Source organism: Bufo bufo, chromosome 3 (assembly GCF_905171765.1).
Source record: "Bufo bufo chromosome 3, aBufBuf1.1, whole genome shotgun sequence".
Classification (NCBI taxonomy): Eukaryota; Metazoa; Chordata; class Amphibia; order Anura; family Bufonidae; genus Bufo; species Bufo bufo.
Window position 1 is genome coordinate 550,625,189 of NC_053391.1, and position 18,295 is coordinate 550,643,483.

The 18,295-nt window shown below is 46.0% G+C and overlaps 1 protein-coding gene across 3 annotated transcripts in view; it reads right to left on the reverse strand.

The window, feature by feature from the left end:
* The window catches only part of ZC3H13 (zinc finger CCCH-type containing 13), a 95,305-nt gene that overhangs the window by 27,985 nt on the left and 49,025 nt on the right, over positions 1 to 18,295 (reverse strand). For 2 of the 3 annotated variants that reach the window (XM_040425443.1, XM_040425442.1), the window contains exons 5-10: positions 11,214 to 11,353; positions 9,983 to 10,140; positions 9,316 to 9,513; positions 8,017 to 8,193; positions 7,522 to 7,829; positions 6,153 to 6,602 (exon numbers count right to left, since the gene is read on the reverse strand). In XM_040425443.1, coding sequence (XP_040281377.1) covers positions 6,153 to 6,602; positions 7,522 to 7,829; positions 8,017 to 8,193; positions 9,316 to 9,513; positions 9,983 to 10,140; positions 11,214 to 11,353 — 1,431 coding nt within the window. The remainder of the gene's footprint in view (positions 1 to 6,152; positions 6,603 to 7,521; positions 7,830 to 8,016; positions 8,194 to 9,315; positions 9,514 to 9,982; positions 10,141 to 11,213; positions 11,354 to 18,295) is intronic. The other variant, XM_040425441.1, reaches the window with a different exon arrangement.

The following is an 18,295-nucleotide window of genomic DNA, read 5'->3' on the forward strand; positions in this document are numbered from 1 at the left end:
CCGGACGTCCCCACCGGAGACAGAGAACCTCGAACACCTTCTAAAGGAGAGACCACTCCCCCGGGTCCACAGTCGTACGGCTGAGAAAATCCACCGTCCACTTGATATAAGCCACCGCCGTGGCATTGTCCGATTGCGTTCTGATCGGACGGCCCTGCATGAGCGGAGTCCAATGGCAAAGGGAAAGATAAATGGCCCGGAGCTCCAAGATGTTGATGGGCAGTTTGGACTCCGATTGAGACCAAACACCCTGGACCATCCGGGTGGCGAAGCTGCCGCCCCAACCGTGAAGACTGGCGTCGGTTGTAATAACCGTCCATGTGACTGGCAGAAAGGATTTTCCCATATCCAGGTGCGATCCACCAACTGAGTGCCGACCGTACCTGCCGAGACAGGTGAATCTCCCGATCCAGCGAATCCAGAAATTTGTCCCAAGAGGGCAAAATGGCACGCTGAAAGGACCTGGTGTGGAACTGAGCGAATGGGACTGCCTCGAAGAAGGCCACCATCACCCCCAGTACCCACATACAATTGCGTGGCCTGACCGACATGTGAGCGGACACATGGCTCAGAGCTCCCGGCCTACTATTCTGACGACCTCCGTTCACCTGCTGTAATCAGCGATAGTCTGGTTCATTTTCAGTGGGGACCGACTCTCTTAAGTCCTGGCACCTAACTGTGGCGGTATGACGCGCCAGAAAGCCAAAGACAAGGAGGGGAAGGAGTGCGGAGCAGCCACGCCGGTGAAACAAAATGGCGCAGCGCAGGCCGCGGTGAAGATCTCTGGAGTGGCCGCGCGGCTAGAAAAGTTTGCCCGCTCATCATCTACGGCAGGGAATGCAGCAGAGCCGACACTGGTGTCAGACAGCAGCCCTCCAGCAGCTACAATATCTGCTGCGTCAATTTCCGCTCACAAGGCTCCAGATACAGAGTACACTGAGGTCAGTGGGGCACACAGTGTAGGGGCTGGCCCAGGGACGGAGCCTACTATTAAAGGAGTCTGCTCAGCTGTTACACAATGCAGCCTGGTTCTTAACACCTTAAATACCCGGGGGGGAGGCCTCAAGGAGGACGTCCTGCTTATTAGGCAGGACTTGCGCCAAGTTAAAGATCGCCTGGGGGAGATGGAGACCCGTATTGGTGCTGTTGAAGATCAAATGCCGCCAGTCAAAAGAGATCTACAGCGGGTTATACATAAATGTCACACTACTCATCTCTAAAACCGATGATCTAGAAAACAGTCTGCGACGCAATAATGTTCGCATAGTCGGAGTGCCTGAACGAGCAGAAGGCGCAGATGCTGTGATGTTTTTTGAGAAGTGGATTCGGGATAAGCTTGGAAGTGATAAATTGTCTCCCCTGTTTGCTGTTTGCTATCATGTACCGTCTCGTCCACTGCCTCCTGGGGCGCCGCTGAGGCCTATCCTGCTAAAAATTCTACACTATCGAGATAGAGATGCAATTCTCAGGGGCGCAAGAGACTGTGCTGATCTTACTATTAATGGGAGACGCATTTCCATGTTCCCTGACTTCTCTGCGGAATTTCCGAAAAAAAGGGCGCGATTCTTAGATGTCAAGAAAAGACTCAGGAACTTGGGCCTTTCTTACTCAATGTTCTATCCCGCCAGGCTACGTATAGTTGCACATGACCAGATCAACATGTTCGACTCTCCAGATGAGGCGTGTCAGTGGCTGGATGCCCACGAAAGCAATCTTCGTGGCAACACTTGAAGATCTGTTGTATCCTTCTATGATGTGGATGGACGTTATTTGCAAGAGGGCTCCATATGGGACTCTAACGTTTATTTGCTTTGTTACCTAATGGGACCTTTTTCTGATTCTAGATGGGTATATGGGTCCAGATAGCTCTTGTCTTATTTCCTGACTTCCCCATGTTGAGATCATGGATTGGGGCCTTGGGCAGTCTGACTTTACAGCAGGGTGGTGGAAGTACTGTGTTTATATGGCTGGGGTTTGGGCTATATAGTTTGGTTCGGACCAATTAGTGACAGTTTATGAAAACTGTTACTGCATTTCTGGTTCAGGAATTTTGTCTTTTTGATCCCCTGACTCCCTTAATTAGGAGGGAGATGTCTTATTTGTGTTCGTTTTTTTGAGTGGGTGTGGGTGTGTGGGGGCGGGTGGGACAGGTTATAAGTTACTCAAGAGACGGCAATATATTTTGTGGTGGATGGATGGTGGCAGGCACTTAACATGTCAATTCTGGAATGTGCGGGGTATGGGGCAAACATCAAAAAGGCATGCGGTTTTCCATGCTCTGCGAACTTATCAACCGGCCATTCTCTGTCTATCCGAGACGCGTTTTACGGAAGACAGGACCTATTTGTTACATAGAGCATGGATGGCGCATGAATTTCACTCTACGTACTCCACTCATGCCCGTGGGGTTAGTGTGGGAGTATGACAGACTTATCCCAATTGATAAGCAATACCGACTGTCTGCCAAACTCTGAGATGAGCGAAATAATGGGATCAATAGACGACGCTAAATCTCCCACATATAAAAGCATGTCATCTGCATAAAGCGATATACGCTCTTCCACTGCACCCCTTCTAATGCCTCTGAATACTGGAGTGTTACGAAGAATGCAGGCCAATGGTTCTATTGCTATGGCGAATAGAAGAGGCGACAGTGGGCATCCCTGCCTGGTTCCCCTTTCCAATGCGATAGCCGGAGAATCTAGTAGTGCTGTGGTCTCACTCGATGCTGCCAAAGCTTTTGACAGTGTCGAGTGGGACTACCTCTGGGCAGTTTTGTCTAAGATTGGTTGTGGATTAGGGTGAATGGTGGGATTTCTCCGGCTATCGCATTGGAAAGGGGAACCAGGCAGGGATGCCCACTGTCGCCTCTTCTATTCGCCATAGCATAGAACCATTGGCCTGCATTCTTCGCTCATCTCAGAATTTGGCAGACAGTCGGTATTGCTTATCAATTGGGATAAGTCTGTCATACTCCCCATGTCCCGATTGCCGGAAAATTTATTTGAGCTCATACTAAATTGCAGGTAGTATCCTCCTTTAAATACCTGTGAATTATGGTGGCTGTTGACCAGAAAAAATACATACCAAACAATATCCTACCCCTGCTTGCCAGATTCAAAGATGAGGCCACATTGTGGCAAAAGCTACCACTATCCTCGATTGGCAGGGGAAATTTACTTAAAATGATTTGGATGTCTCAGCTTTTGTATTTGCTCCAAAACTCTCCTGTATGGGTCCCTATGCATTTTTTCATGAAATACAAAGTATGTTCCGCTCCTTTCTGTGGAAAAATAAGAGCGTATTCGATATGAAACACTACAAAGGGCTAATGATGTGGGGGGCCTGGCTCTACCTAATCCCTTTATGTATTTCCTCTCAGCGCAGTTGCAGCATTTCAAAGTATGGAGTAAGGGGGGTGGAGTAGGAGCAGCAGGGAGATTACTCACCTGGGTAGCAAACGGGTGGTGTCCTTCGGAAGCTTTGGAGGGGGAGGTTCGTCCTGGGTTTAGAGGAGCCCCCATCATGTGTCTTATGAGGAAAGTGTGGTCTAAAGTCAAAGACATTCTGGGTGTCTCTGGGTTATTGGATATCTCTCCCGTCTGGAACAACCCTCAGCTGGGTGAGTTATCTCGCCTGAGGGGCTTTGCCCAATGGAGACGATGTGGGATTTGGAATATTGGCCAACTATTAGATGGAGGGGTTCTGAAACAATTCCAGCAGTTGAGCGCTGAGTTTGGCCTGCCCTCAACGCATTTTTACAAATACTTACAACTGAGACATGCCATGGAGGTGCAATGAGGGTCTAGCTGTGGATACAGTTTCTGGGTTCTACATGTGGAATATGTCTCGGTTGGCTGTCCCGGGTGGGGAAAGTTGGGTTGTGGAGTTGCCATTGAAATCATATTTCATTACATGTTCTGTAATGTATGTATCCCTTTCTGTTTATTGTGGTGGGGATTGCTGGATAAATCCACTACCTGTACTTAATGTCTTTAAAAGAAAATGATTATTGTTTTTCAATAAAATAAAAAAAACATCCGATTAAAAAAAAAGAAATTACGGTAACCCAGGTCCTGTATCTCACCATGCTGAGGAGAGCCAGACAGAAGAGGGGAGAAACATTGTCGCAGTGGGAAAGATGGCTCCTCCCCCTCTGGACACCGAGGAGCATAACTGGACAAGTGAGTTACCTCAAGCCACGCCCCCTGAATGTCCACTCTGTTGCTCATGGCAGCACCCATGCGCCCGCAGGAAACAAAATCGAGTGCCGCCATGCCAGCAAGAGGGACGCGGAACAGCGTCCGAAAGCATCCCTGCAGAGCGGCGCAAACGTGCCGCGGCATTAACCCCCACTGCCGCGGCCGAGAACTGGCGATGCGGCGGCAGGCTCCCCCCTCTCCAGGTCTGTTCTGGGGCTTGCGAGGAGTAGAAAGGGCTGCCGGTGGTAACATACTCACCTGTCTTCATCTGTGATCTTCACCCTTCCTCGTCAGACCAGCAGTGCCGCTGGCACCGAAGTGGCAGAAGACCGGGCAGTAAAGGGTTTGGAGCAGGTGGCCCTCTTGCTGGCGGGAAGCAGGGGAGCTAGGCTGCCCTGATCCACTTGTCTTCTTTGGGGGGGGGAAGGCGGTGGGACAACCGACACCGGCCAGCCTCCCAGGGAGGTCTGCCTCCTACGACACCAAGCTAAAAACTGATATGCTCTCTCCAGGCTGGAGGGGGTATAGCTGACAGGGGGGAGCTAACAGTTTTCAGCCTAGTGTCGCCTCCTAGTGGCAGCAGCAAGCTATACCCACGGTCCTGTGTCCCCCAATGATATGAGCGAGAAAGAGCGTTTTCTCGTTCATCAGGCAATTGGCAGCAGTATCAGTCTGCCAGATGATCGCATACGAGTGTTACTACGAACACTCGTTCGCAATCTGCCGAAAAATCAGCAGGTGTAAATTTTAAACGTATAACCTATTAGAAATACAAAGAGTGGCATCTTATCTGCTGGAGTAGAAGCAAAATAAAAAGTTCTTTTGTCTGGCACCTGATGGCCTGAAAATCCAAGATCAACAGTCTCCTAAGCCAAATTAAACTTAAAGGGGTTGTCTAACCCTTTACAAATGATGGCTGATCTTTGCTTCACTCCAACATGTGCAGCATTGTAGTAACCAGCTCCTTCCATTGCACAACGGATGAAGCTGGTCAGTGGGGGTACCTGAGGTCGGCCTTCACTTGTAATGTTACGCAATAAAAAAAACTCTTAGCTGATTTTGTTGGCTTTTATTAAAAAACAAAAAACACTAGGCTCTAAAGTTGTCCATTAACAATGCTCTAAATGAGCGTTTCAAAGGAGAATCCATCTTCAGCATCTACTGCACACGCTGAATACTGATCAGTGCTAGGGTCCATGCACACAAACTTATTTTTTTTCCAGGTCCGTATGCGGAACCATTCATTTCAATGGGTCCGCAAAAAATGGAAACGACTCAGCATCCATTCCGTAAAAATATAAAACATGTCCTATTCTTGTCCGTCTAGTCAGACAAGGACAGGCATTGTTACAATGGATCCGAAAAAAAAAAAAAAAAAAAAAACACACAACACAGGAAGCAATACATGTCATCCTTTTTTGGGGGAATGGCAAAATACATAATGTCGTGCATGAGCCCATGATCCAGATTCAAGCTCCTCAGCCTGCCTCTAGTCTCCAAACTGCTGCCTGTGGGTTTACTCCTACACTCCAAAAATATACACATGGGCAAACTGGCTTCCTACAAAATTGACCCTAATGTGCTAGGGGTCAAGCGCCTATATAGCAGCCGCTGACTTCTTTTTTAGTCTTGTTGAAAATATGTACGAAATTGAAAAATTTACAGTTTAAAAAAACAACAAATGTTTGTCATTGTCCCTAGGTGATATATCCGTTTCTCCCTAAAGATTATATCGATGACCAGTGCTGCTCACATTGACAGTTTGTCTCTAACTCCTCGGCGCATTCATGAAATAGCTGCTGGAACGCGCAGGGGAAATAAAGAGACAGGCTTTCAGAGATCAGTCAGTGCAGAAATCAGGGCGACAGGGAGAGTGTTTTCCATAACTGAAGGATAGTTCATTTACCATGTCTGTGATGAAACATAATCTAATAAACATTAAAGAAATACCTTTTTCAGGGGGGTCTGGTGCACGTCCACGCGCTCGGCCATTCCGATCATTCCTGGCCTCACTTCTTGATTCATTACGGTTATCATTCCTATCATTTCTTGTATCAGATCTTGACGCTTCGTCTTTCCCGTGACTTCTTCTGTAGCTGCGTTCATCATACTGATCATCTTTCCGGTGGGATTCACGGTTGTCTCTCTCTCTATAATCATGAGTGTCACGGGCAGAACGTGAATCCTTCTGCTCTCTGTTTTCTTTAGTGTCTCTATAGTCACGACTATCTCTAGCCTCACGGCCCTCCCTGGTGTCCCTTGTCTCTCTCCTGTCACGGTTATCTCTGATGTCTCTACGATCACGGCCGTCACGAGATTCTCTTTCATCTCTGTGGTCTCTGGACCCACTTGGCTCCCGATCATCTCGTTCTCTTTCCTTATCCTTTCTTCCTCTGCTATCTAAAAGATAAATACAAAAAGGGTTAAAGAAGCACTCTGACAAATATCTTTATTCTCTGACCTGTTAGAAAGTTACATGATGTAAACTGCAGTGAAGGTAATTTTCTTACCAATAAAAAGCTGCCAGGAGCCTGCATCTCTCACCAGGGCTTCGGGGAATGCAGCAGCTCGCTGAAACAGCTAATTGGCGTGGATAGCAGGACTTAGACCCCCGCTGAGGTGATAATGATGACCCATCCTGAGGATAAGTCATCATCTTTACCAGAAGAACCCCATTAACTCACAAAGGATAAAGAATACACAGTATGCTCCACTGAATGCTGTAAATCTGATCGCGTTCTCCCTTAAAAGCAGGGAAATCCGGAGGAAAATGATAAGTGAAGCTGGATTCTAACAAAGAACTAAGTGGGCTGCAATACGTTTGTATTAGACACTTTGTACATAGCTAACAAAAGTGGGCTTGGTGAGAACCTGTCCGGCGGTTTAGGATGCCCTTGGAGAGCAAGATATGATAGAGGGAGAAAAGCCAAGCTCTGATATATAGGTTTATATGATCTGGAGCAGGATATCTGAGTAAACAGCAGGACTCCTAGCAGAGAACGTGAGCTCCGATTACCCCACCAACACAGGAAGATTGACAGCTCTGCCTGAATCAGTGTGTGTAGAGAAGCCAGTCAATCGTCCTATGTGGGTACAGAAATCAGGACTCTTACTGTCTCTCTTAGGAGTCCTGTCCTACTTTTTACCTAAACATCCTTCCCCAAATCATACAAAGCCATCAGAGAAATTAGAGGCTCTCGTTATAGAATTTCCTGCTTAGATAAGGCAGCAAAAATCAAATAACCAGGTTCCCGTTAAATTTGGTGTTTAAGAAATAGGCTGAGGTGATTTAAACATACAGGGTCAATAGTGCACGTACCATCCCTCCTGTCTCTACGTCTGTCTTGGGAAGCTGATGCTCTCTCTCTTTCATGCCTTCCTTTTTCCCTGACTGGGGATCGATGTTTGGATGGACTCCTCCTCCTCTGTGGCGATGAGGTATGGGTAGCATATGGAGAGGAAGACGAGCGTCTGGCGGATGGTGAGGAGGCTCTATGATAGTGAGGGGATGGAGACCTGCGACGACGAGGAGAAGGAGAATGTCTCTGAACAGAGGAGCCTGACTGTGAAGATGGAGAGTGGTGTCTTGAGGATACGGGTGAATGATGGCGTGCAGGAGAAACAGACCTGTTGAAACAAAGAGACAGTCCAGATTCACATGGTGAAACTCTCCTAGGAACGGACAGTAATGGAAAGACTATTACACTGAAGTGAACCTACACTGATTAATGTCCTTTATTTTACATTTCGAGAAGTATACAGCTGTACGTGACCAAAAATAAATAAAAATAATCTAAAAATATTCAGTTTGTACCTGCGGGAAGGGGAGATATGTTTATGAGAAGAGGATTTCACAGGCATTGGTGAAGATGTATGTCGTCTCCTCGAAGGAACAGGTGAATACTCTCTTGAATGGGAAGAATTGCTGCGAGAGCGTTCAGCTGGACTTGGTGACCGCTTCTGCCTGTGAGAGCTCTCAGACAGGTCCCTACTTAGAAGAGAAAAGACCGAAGTACTTTAAATAAATATATAAACTCATTGACTAACAGTTGCCTTACATGTGTGTTCGTGTATTCAGATATATATGTATATCATTTTCACACTGGCCACTAGGCCTAAAATATGTTGAAGGGGTTATCCAGGTATCCAGGATAGGTCATCATTAACACATCAGAAGGGTTCCAAGTCCAGGCACCCCTGCCGACCAGCCGTTTCTGGGAGCCTGCGCTCTAGTGAGCGCAACTGGCTCCCACAGCTTTATAAATTTCAGGATAACCCCTTTAAAGGGATTTTTGGTGATTTTAATACTGATAACCTATCCTCTGGATAGGTCATCAGTATCTGATTCGTGGGGGTCAGAGACCCAGGACCCCTGCCGATCAGCTGTTTGAGAAGGCACCCGTGTCCCATAGAAATGAATGGGTCTGTGGGAATACAGTCATGTGAATGAGATGAGATCTTATATACTTTTTTTTTTTTTTTACATCTAGAAATTGGGGGGGGGGGGGGGGGGGGGGGGCGCTCACCAAAAATTCTAAATAATGTGTTTAACATAAAATTGTGATTTAAAGGAGGTAATTTTCTGATGACACATTCCTTTTAAAGGCTATGGACACCTTTGAGCTGGTTTTAATTTATTGTTCATTTGCTTCCAGAATGTAAATTTATAGGGAACCTGTTGGATTTAAAGTGGTAAAAGCTGATCTGCAAATGCAATACTCAGAAAAGGACCAAAATTTAGCCACTCGGTGCACCTAAATTCCATTCCTCTTCTCAACAAGTCACTCCTTTTCCTTGCTGATTAACAGGACCGGATATCTGTATCCTGCCCTCAACTTGCACTATAATCTCAGGCCACTGATGTGCACCAGAATTTCGTCACACACACAGTATAGGTCTTCTCTCCTGCGCAGGAACGAGATGCTGGACAGTCCATAAGCCAAATTCTGGTGCACGGAGCAGGTGCCAAATTACGGGGCTACAAGCTGGAATCTCCCCAGAAAGGGTCAATAAGAAGTACAATTGTCAAAGACCAGAGAAATCACCCTGCTGCTGAATGTACATAAAGTGGTAGACTATTCAGTCATGTAACAGCTTTTTAAGAAACACTGACCTCTGTCTGTCTTTTTTGTCTCTGTGTTTTTCAACCTCTCTGCCTCTTTCCTTTCCATCTTTTCCTCGTTCCTCAATGCGTTCCTTCGCTTTATGCTTATCTTTGTGCTTCTTTGAGAGAGAAACTTCTTCTTGAGTGGGTGGTGGAGGACTTGGGGTGCGAGGTCCTTTCTTCTTGCTTTGTGCTACTTTGGAATGTCTGCAACAATAGGCATATGTGTTTCCTAGCAAAGGCATTCATACAGAGGTGTTCATGCCACCTTATATTCTTCAAATGCAGACGGATGAAAATACTGCCATCTCCTCTTTCCGCAAAAGAATGCACAAAAGGCAAAGTACGCTCACCAAAACTATCAGGTAGATATTAATCAAAAATGCTGTGATAAGCGTTTCCCTTGTTTACAAGTAAAGTTCTAGTAAAGGGGTTATCCAAAGTCTAAAACATACCTCCCAATGCCCAGGCCCCTCATATAGATTATACTTACCCAAGCTCCCGGGCACCTGTGTGGCTCGTTATCCCCGTACGGCCGCTGCTGCATCTACCCGTCGCGCAGATCAAAACATCCTGTGACCGGGGGAGCAGAAAACTGCAGGCCGCATCGGGGACGAGCCTCCCTAGCATTGCGGATGACAAACTGACTAGACGCATTTCTGTACTTTGCACTAACCTCACTGGTAGTTCAGATGGAGGTGGTGATGTTCCTGCCGCCAACTTCTTTTCTTTTTTGCTTGTAGGATTGCCAGCTTTTGGACTGGACTTCCGTTTAGGAGACTTGCTGGATTTTCTTGGAGATGGAGACATTTTGGCTATAACTTCAGGTGAAATCTACAACAAACAAATGGTTTTAAGAATCTCGGGTATACATGATTGCGCTGTAAAACGCCCGACCCCCCCAAGAAGTTCAGGAGCTTCTTTGGGGCGTAGTGTCGCGCGTTCCCGTACATAGACTTCCGGGAACGCGCGACAATGGGCGTTCGTTTGTCTCCGCGGCGCGATTGTAAACGCCCATACAATCGCGCATACAGAGAGTACGTTCAGTACGCTTTGGTGTGAACCCAGCGTCAAGCTTACATAGTATTAAAGGCTATGGTCTTTAGTAAACATTTTCAGCAGCTTTTGAGATGTTTGCAGTGTCTATTTGCCTAACGTTCCGGCAGCTGACGAAACATTTAAGGGAGAGTTCACATCACTGTTATTTTTACGTTCTACTAATACATCAGAAGAACAGAAAAAGTAATGGAAAAAAGAATGATAAAAAAATGCATCAGTTTGTTTCGTTTGAGCCATTTCCATGAGAGATCCGTTTTTTAGACAGAAATAAATGTCCTGCATTCACTACTGCCATTAAGTGGCAAGTGCCTTGAAGGCAGACCTAATCTTGGCAAGTAGTCTCACTTGCCAAGCCCAACCAACGCTCCCTGTTTCCTTGATTGACAACCCCAGCTGCTGCGATGGCAACAGTACATCTGTGAGGCTGATGCCCACAGCAAGTGGCATCAATCAGGATACACGTAGTTTTATTCCATCCGCCTCTCGGTATGTTTGCCATGCTGCCGCCGGACCTCCTGGCCCACCCCCATTATAATCAGTGGGGCCAGAGTGGACCTCCGTCGGCACACATGCACTAGCAGCAGCATGGATCAGGCAGGCTGTTCACCTGCCGGAGAAGGCTGCCGCTAATGTGAAAGTAGCTTAAGCCACATTCAGCCCGGCATTTCTCCAGTTATGCAGAAAGGTGTATATTCTTCAGGACACAACCCTTTTACATCTGCGTTCTCGGAGCACATTGCAAAATTAAAACAGCCCAAATAAGCGGCGGTCCGATTCCTGCGCCATCACGGAAACCTGCTGCAAAGAGCTGAAAAACACAGTGCACAGCGGCATCAATTTACTCTTACCTCTTTTTTAATTACGATCTCTTCACGTTTTTCCATGTTTTCTTGCTCCAATTTCATTAACTCGCGTTGTATCTTCTGACGTTTCATTTCCAAAGACAATTCATGGTCATAGTCATAATTAACATCACCATTTTCTGAATCTATAACAGAAGTCATAAGGATTGGCATACTAATATAAATAAAAATTATATATATATATATATATATATATATATATATATATATCTCTGAGCTGTTTAAAGAACAAAATCAAACACAAAGCAAAGCCAAGACCTACTATGCTAAAGGGTTAGCCCAACCTTAAGAGAAAAAAAAAAACAACATTTGTTACTTTTAAACATAATCCGCACTTCCGGGTCCGCACTTCCGTTCCGCAAAAAAATAGAACATGTCCTATTCTTGTCCGGACAAGAACAGGCATATTCTATTAGTGCCGACACGCACATTGCCGCTGTCCGTGTTTTGCGGATCCACAAAACACGTTGCAGATGTGTGAATGGAGCCTTAGACCAGCGTTTTAGAAGCTGGTCTTAATTCCCCTTTAGCTGGCGGTGGATCCACAGAGTGTTTAAATCTACGACATCTCCTTTGCTAGCTTAGATTTAGACCATTTTCTACACCTAAAACAGACGTAAAAAATGATAAATGAGACGGGCCTACCAGCGGGAGTGGGGAGACATTACAGATTGCGGCGCAAATAACGTTTATATTGCAATCCGCTCCAGATATAAGCCAAAAAATGGCGTATATCTGTTCGTAAATGACCCCCATACTTTATTTCTCGAAACTGCACAGATTTCCCTATTTCAGTTCCCATCTCCTGGAAATTCTTACACAGTTGAGAGCATCCCCCCATCCTCTGTTGGCGACATGCTTAAAGGGGACTGGTTGTCTGGCTCAGGTTATTAGCTAACCCGGAGTCGTCCTCTGTCACGGCTGAGTCGAGAATGAGAAGGGGGCCAGATTACTTACATAGGCAAAACAATAAACGTCCTTTTCTGCTATAAAGGAAACCCCTTTAAAGGAGTGATTTCATCAGAAATGTAGCATTACATGGCACCCTTTCAATGCATCGCTCCGTTCTGGCTCATACAAGTTCCCAAAGTGTGGGACACCCTCCTCTATGAGATAAATAAGCTTGTATGGGGCATATGGACAAGGGAGGTCCTCATGAGACCACATCTATAATAAAAGTACGGGACTGTATACTTCTGTACCCACTTTTCCAAGTACATCTAGTCCTCTACACACCAACTGCCCATTTAAATCTCACCCTCATTAAAATGGAGAAGACTTTCAGTCTCCCACAGATAGTAACCACGTGGGTGTGATCTTCACTGCAAACCAGGCACAAAGAACATGTAGCCATCTGATGTCCCCACAAGGCCACATGCACACAGCAATGTTTATTAGGGTCCATTCACACGTCCGCAAATGGGTCCGCATCCGTTCCGCAATATCGGCAACGGGTGCGGACCCATTCATTCTCAATGGGGCAGGAATGGATGCGGAGAGCACACTATGTGCTCTCCGCATCCGCAGTGTGGCCAAGAACTTCCGGGCTCCGGAAAAAAAAATAGAACATGTCCTATTCTTGTCAGTTCTATGGGGAGTGCCGGCCGGGTGTATTGTGGATCCGCAATACACCACGGACGTGTGAATGTACCCTTAGATGGGGATTTTTCGCACAGATCTGTATCCCGATTTTGCTGTGTTCGCGCAACAAGTGGCAAAATGTGCCCATTACATGTGGATTTTGATGCAGGTATACCCTACGCTCTGAGTTAGTTCATAGCATCAAAAAAGCTAAACAACTTCCCACCAATGAAAGGAGTAGTAGTACAACATACATCTGGATTGCAGGCTCATTCGACTGAAACTCAGCAGAGAGCCGCTCCCTGGAATTAGCCCATGGGCTGAGAACTAAACTGAGGATTATGTTCTAAGCTCACAGCTTACATGCTTCAATTCATTGACACAGCATGGAGACTGATGCGGATGACAGAGGCACCTGAGCTAGGGGAGCAGACCTAAAATGCTCCATTTGCAGCTAGCTATGAAATCAATGGGGTGGAAGTCTAACAAAGTACACGTAGAAGAATGCAAGAATCTGCAGAAATAACGGAGTCCCAAAGGTGCTGTATAACTTTTCAGCCATACTGGCTCACCTATGGCTTTAAGTCTAAAATTAAGGAGGCGACCTATATTCCTGTTTCGTCAAATTAACATTACATGTGAAATACAGAAAGTATTTGCACTAGATTGTCGACTGAGCAAGTAACAGACATTCATAGAAAATGCTTAGCTCTACAATCTGGCAGTGCCCCAGACTAAAAAAAATATTTAAAGGAGCCATTGGCTCCTAACCTGAAAAATTTAGGAGCCAAATGACATTTTTAGTCACCAAATTTAAAAAACATAATATAGCTGGGAAGCTTAGGAGCATGGGGTTTTCTAAGCTACAGCCCACGCAGTTAAAGGGGTTGCGCACTCATTTCCATGACCTGTCAGACTAGCCAGATTCATGTTGGTAATCCCTAGGTGCTGGGTCCTGGCTCATTCGCTTCCAGGCCTCCACGATAACTTTTATCTTGATGCTGCTGCAGCCAATCACTGGCCACAGTGGAGATCTGCTCCCCTTGCATCACATGACCATTTAACATAATGCAAGGGAAGCAGTGGTCACTCAAATAGGAAGTTTTCATGAAGGGACTCAAGATGAGCAACGGAGGCTGGGAAGCAAACGAGCCAGGACTTAGCTTTGGGGATCAGGTAAGTATGATCACCAACAAAGGTCCTGCCAGTCTCAGAAATTAGTGTTACTTTTTTTTAAAGGGGTTTCAAACCATTATTCTTCTATATGTGACACAGAATGGGTTAAAATAAACCATCCCCACTGCACTCCTTAAAAGGCCAATCACTTGAGTAACCAGTGATCACATCAGCAGGCATCACATGTTGACGGGACCAGCATGACAGTGGGTGGGGGGCAGATTTTTTTTTAGAAAAAAATAAAACAGATAAAAATATAATAATACTTCGGAGCTTTACTCTCAACCCCTCTGCATGCCTGTCAGTGAATGTTGTTTCTTGAGGAAAGATTGCCCATATTTTAGAGCTGCTCACTGTGTAACTGTGGCTGGACATAGACAGTCTGTGCATGTCAACCTTTAACATTTCCATTCACAGCCAGAAAGCAGATATGTGGGAAAGGTAGGAGACCTCCACTGGCAGCTGAACTAGCCTGTGCTTGACCCCTTATAGGCTGCTTCAGTGCAATTTTCCCTCTTTGTAACTTTCCCACATGTCTTTGGGGCAGAAAGGAGCAGCTAAGCGCTCTGACCATCACCAACGTGTCAGTAAGGATCTGTGCACGGACATCGGCGTCCTTCTCCAGAACATGCGCAGTATAGGCGGTAATCTCTCCTTGTCAATCTGTGTGCGAACCCCTAGGCCGGGGGAGTCCCACGGTTTCATCATTCTGCCAGCAGTAACACGGACTGACGGGAAGGCTGAGGGCTGATTGCTATCCCCCATTTGAATGCGAGTTCTGGTCTTGTGGGATAATAATAGATTATATGATTTATGATCAGAAATGGTTACTAGTCTGTGCATTGATAGGACTGTGTTGGTTTCACACCGGAGTCTGTCTGCAGGAGCTCTGCACTGCCGGGGTCACATAGCATTATATTGATTTGTGATGCTATGTAACCCTTACAGTTCTGGAATGTATTGGATAACACTGACAGCATTAGGTCAGTGGTATCCAGTACATTCCAGACCTCTAAGGGATACATAGCCTCATAAATCAATATAATGCTATGCGACCCCGGCAGTGCTATGCAGACCAGGACAGCGGATCCCACTGACATACTGTGGTGTGACGCCAGCACAGCCGGTGCTTATACTTGTTCTTACGGATCTCTGCCTTCTCCTTGTGACCCCATAGGGACCGTGTCCTATAAAACACACTAATAAATCTGCACACGGGTGACTCGCCTCGTGTTATCAGCCGTGGACTGTGTGGCCCTAGTTGAAATGTCTCCAGCAGCTCAGCTCCACAGCACAGACTCAACTCCAAACATGCCAGACTGCTGGAAGCGGAAGCACAAGATGCGGCAACCCAAGCCACGCCCACCCTCTATGCCGGGTAGTCCGAGGGGCGCATCTGCACCCATCAGACGTCTGCAGCGCGTTTCTGCTGGATGAAAGGCAGAGCAGCGGAGGGCCTAGGCGCAAATGGCGACAAGACTACAAAGTCTTGTCGCCATTTTGCAATTCAAAGTCGCATTGGCGACCATTTTGGTCGCCATCTGGAGCTGCCACTGGAGGGAGCCGAGCTGTTTACTGCATACTGTTATGGGCCAATTTCACATAAGCGTATTCAGTCGTGTGATGGCTGTATTTCCTGCACTCAACTCACAGGATCATAATTAAAAGGGGTTGTCGAGTTATATAAAAAAAAGAAAGCACTGTAAGGGCTCATGCACACAAACAGAAGTTATTCCACGTGCATTCCGTTTCCGTTTATCTGCTCCACAAAAAGATAGAACATGTCCTATTATTGTCCGCATTACGGACAAGGATAGTACTGTTCTAATAGAGGCCAGCTGCTCCGTTCCGCTACACACGGACGTCATCCGTATTTTTTGCGGATCCGTGTTTTTCAGACCGCAAAATACATATCGTTGTGTGCATGAGCCCTAAATCTGATGGTCAGCAATATATACATAAGCTAAGCACGTTCTATGGAAAATAAAAAAACTATTATTCACTCATTTATTTAGTTCTGTTCTGGCCCTTTGCTGACATGCAGTTGCAGAGCTGTGCGTGTAACAACAATCTCTGAGGTTTACTTCATGAATATTTACTTCATGAATATTTGAACGTTATCGGTATCGGCATCTATTTTGCCGATATACCGATAACGTATGGGGAACACAGAACGCGCTGCTGACAGCGCTCTCTGTGTTCCCTCCGCAGCACAGGGGAGAAGGAAGCAGTGTCTCCTCCCCCTGTGCTGCTGCTGCCGCCAATGAGGGGATAGAACATAAGAGGAGGGGAGGGGCTGTGGCCGCTGCGCCACCAATGAAGATAAGCCTTTCATTCATTCATATACAGGAGGCGGGAGCTGGCTGCAGAATCACATAGCCGGCTCCCGACCTCTATGAGCAATAGCTGCGGTCCGCGGTAGTTAACTCCTCAGGTGCCGCGGATCGCAGCTACCGCTGATAGAGGTCGGGAGCCGGCTATGTGATTCTGCAGCCAGCTCCCGCCTCCTGTATATGAATGATCGATAGACTTATCTTCATTGGTGGCGCAGTGCGCCCCCCACCCCCATCCAAATCCCGGCCAATAGTAAAAACATTGGTGGCGCAGTGCGCCCCCCCCCCCCCCCACCCAGTATTAATCATTGGTGGCAGTGGCCACAGGATCCCCTCTCCCCTGCTCCTCCGATCGGAGCCCCAGCTGTGTAAGCCTGGGGCTCCGATCGGTTGCCATGGCAGCCAGGACGCTATTGAAGCCCTGGCTGCCATGTTCAGCTCCATGCTGCTGTGTGCACTATGCACAGAGCAGCAGGGACAGTGTGAGATCCTATTCACCCTGATAGAGATCTATCAGGGGGAATAGGACAAGGGTTCTAGTCCCTAAGGGGGTTAAAAGTTAGTAAAAAAAAAAACACAAAAATATTAAGTATAAATGAAAAAGATTTATAAAAAAAAAATACACATTAACAATAAACAAAAAAAATACACATTAACAATAAACATATTAATTTTCAGCAGATTTGTGTAGGAATTTTTTTTTTTCTCAAAAATAAAAATTCCCAGAATATCGGTATAAATTATCGGCTATCGGCCTGAAAGTTCACAAATTATCGGTATCGGCCCTAAAAAATCAATATCGGTCGATCCCTATTTGTGGGTGTCAACAAAGACTACCTTTCCCCTCCCCCTGCTCTGCAAAGGGAGTGAATAAAATTGCTGCCCTGTCTGCAGTCTGACTGCTGGGATACTCAACTCATGTTGTATGTGTGGGACTACAAGTCCCAGCTGTACAGTACAATGACATTGCTGATACACACAGCTGTGTATCAGCAAATTTGAAACCAAACTCTGCTTTGGTTCTGAAGTACTAGTCGGAACTGAAGCAGAGTTCAGTTTCAAGTTTTAAAGTTGTTTTCCACTTTAAAAATCAATTACCGAATTTATTCAATAACTTACTTCAGCTCTTCAGAGCCCATACATTCTAATACTGTACGGAGACGAATCTCCGTACAGTATTATTCAGAAGTTTTGAACAAAGCGACTGGATGAAGCATCCGAAGCTAGCTTCGCTCAACACACACCATGGCCATGCCAGGGAGAAAGACAACAAACCCTGGACCGGAAAATGGAGACATGGGAGCCAGCGCGGAGGACTGATGCAGCAGGGAACAAGTATGATCCATTCAGTAAGTGGGGAAGGCTGCCGGCACCGGTTAGAAATTATGTTTTGCCGGACAACCCCTTTAATGATGTTGTGTGTTCCTGTCTGACCGCGGATCTACTGAACCGTGTTCACAGCATTACCAGTGCTCCAGACTAAAAAAATACCTTGTAGCCATTGGCTCCTGAACTGAAAAATTTAGGAGCCAAATTAAATTTTTAGTCGCCAAATCGAAACCGAATCAAAATTTTGGTATCGTGACAACGCTACGCCGATCAGATTGGCATAGGGTTGTTTCGATACCAAAATTTTGATTCGCTTAAGTCACCATAAAAAAGTATTGCGATACTCAATACCGCGCGAAAAAAAAACAAAAAAAAAAACTTGCATTTCGCATTTTATGAAACGTTCGGCCCATAATAGGACACTCCTATCCTATTTTTTGGGGTGACAAGGTGACTAAAAAATGGCGAATGCTCACCGCATAGGAGATTTTTTTAAATAATTTAATAGTTTGGACTTTTCGGACGCAGCGCTATGTAATATGTTTATTTATTTATTTATTGTTTACATATTTTATATGTAAAATTGGGAAAGGGGGGATTTAAACGTAATATTTTAGGGTACTTTCACACTAGCGTTTTTCTTTTTCG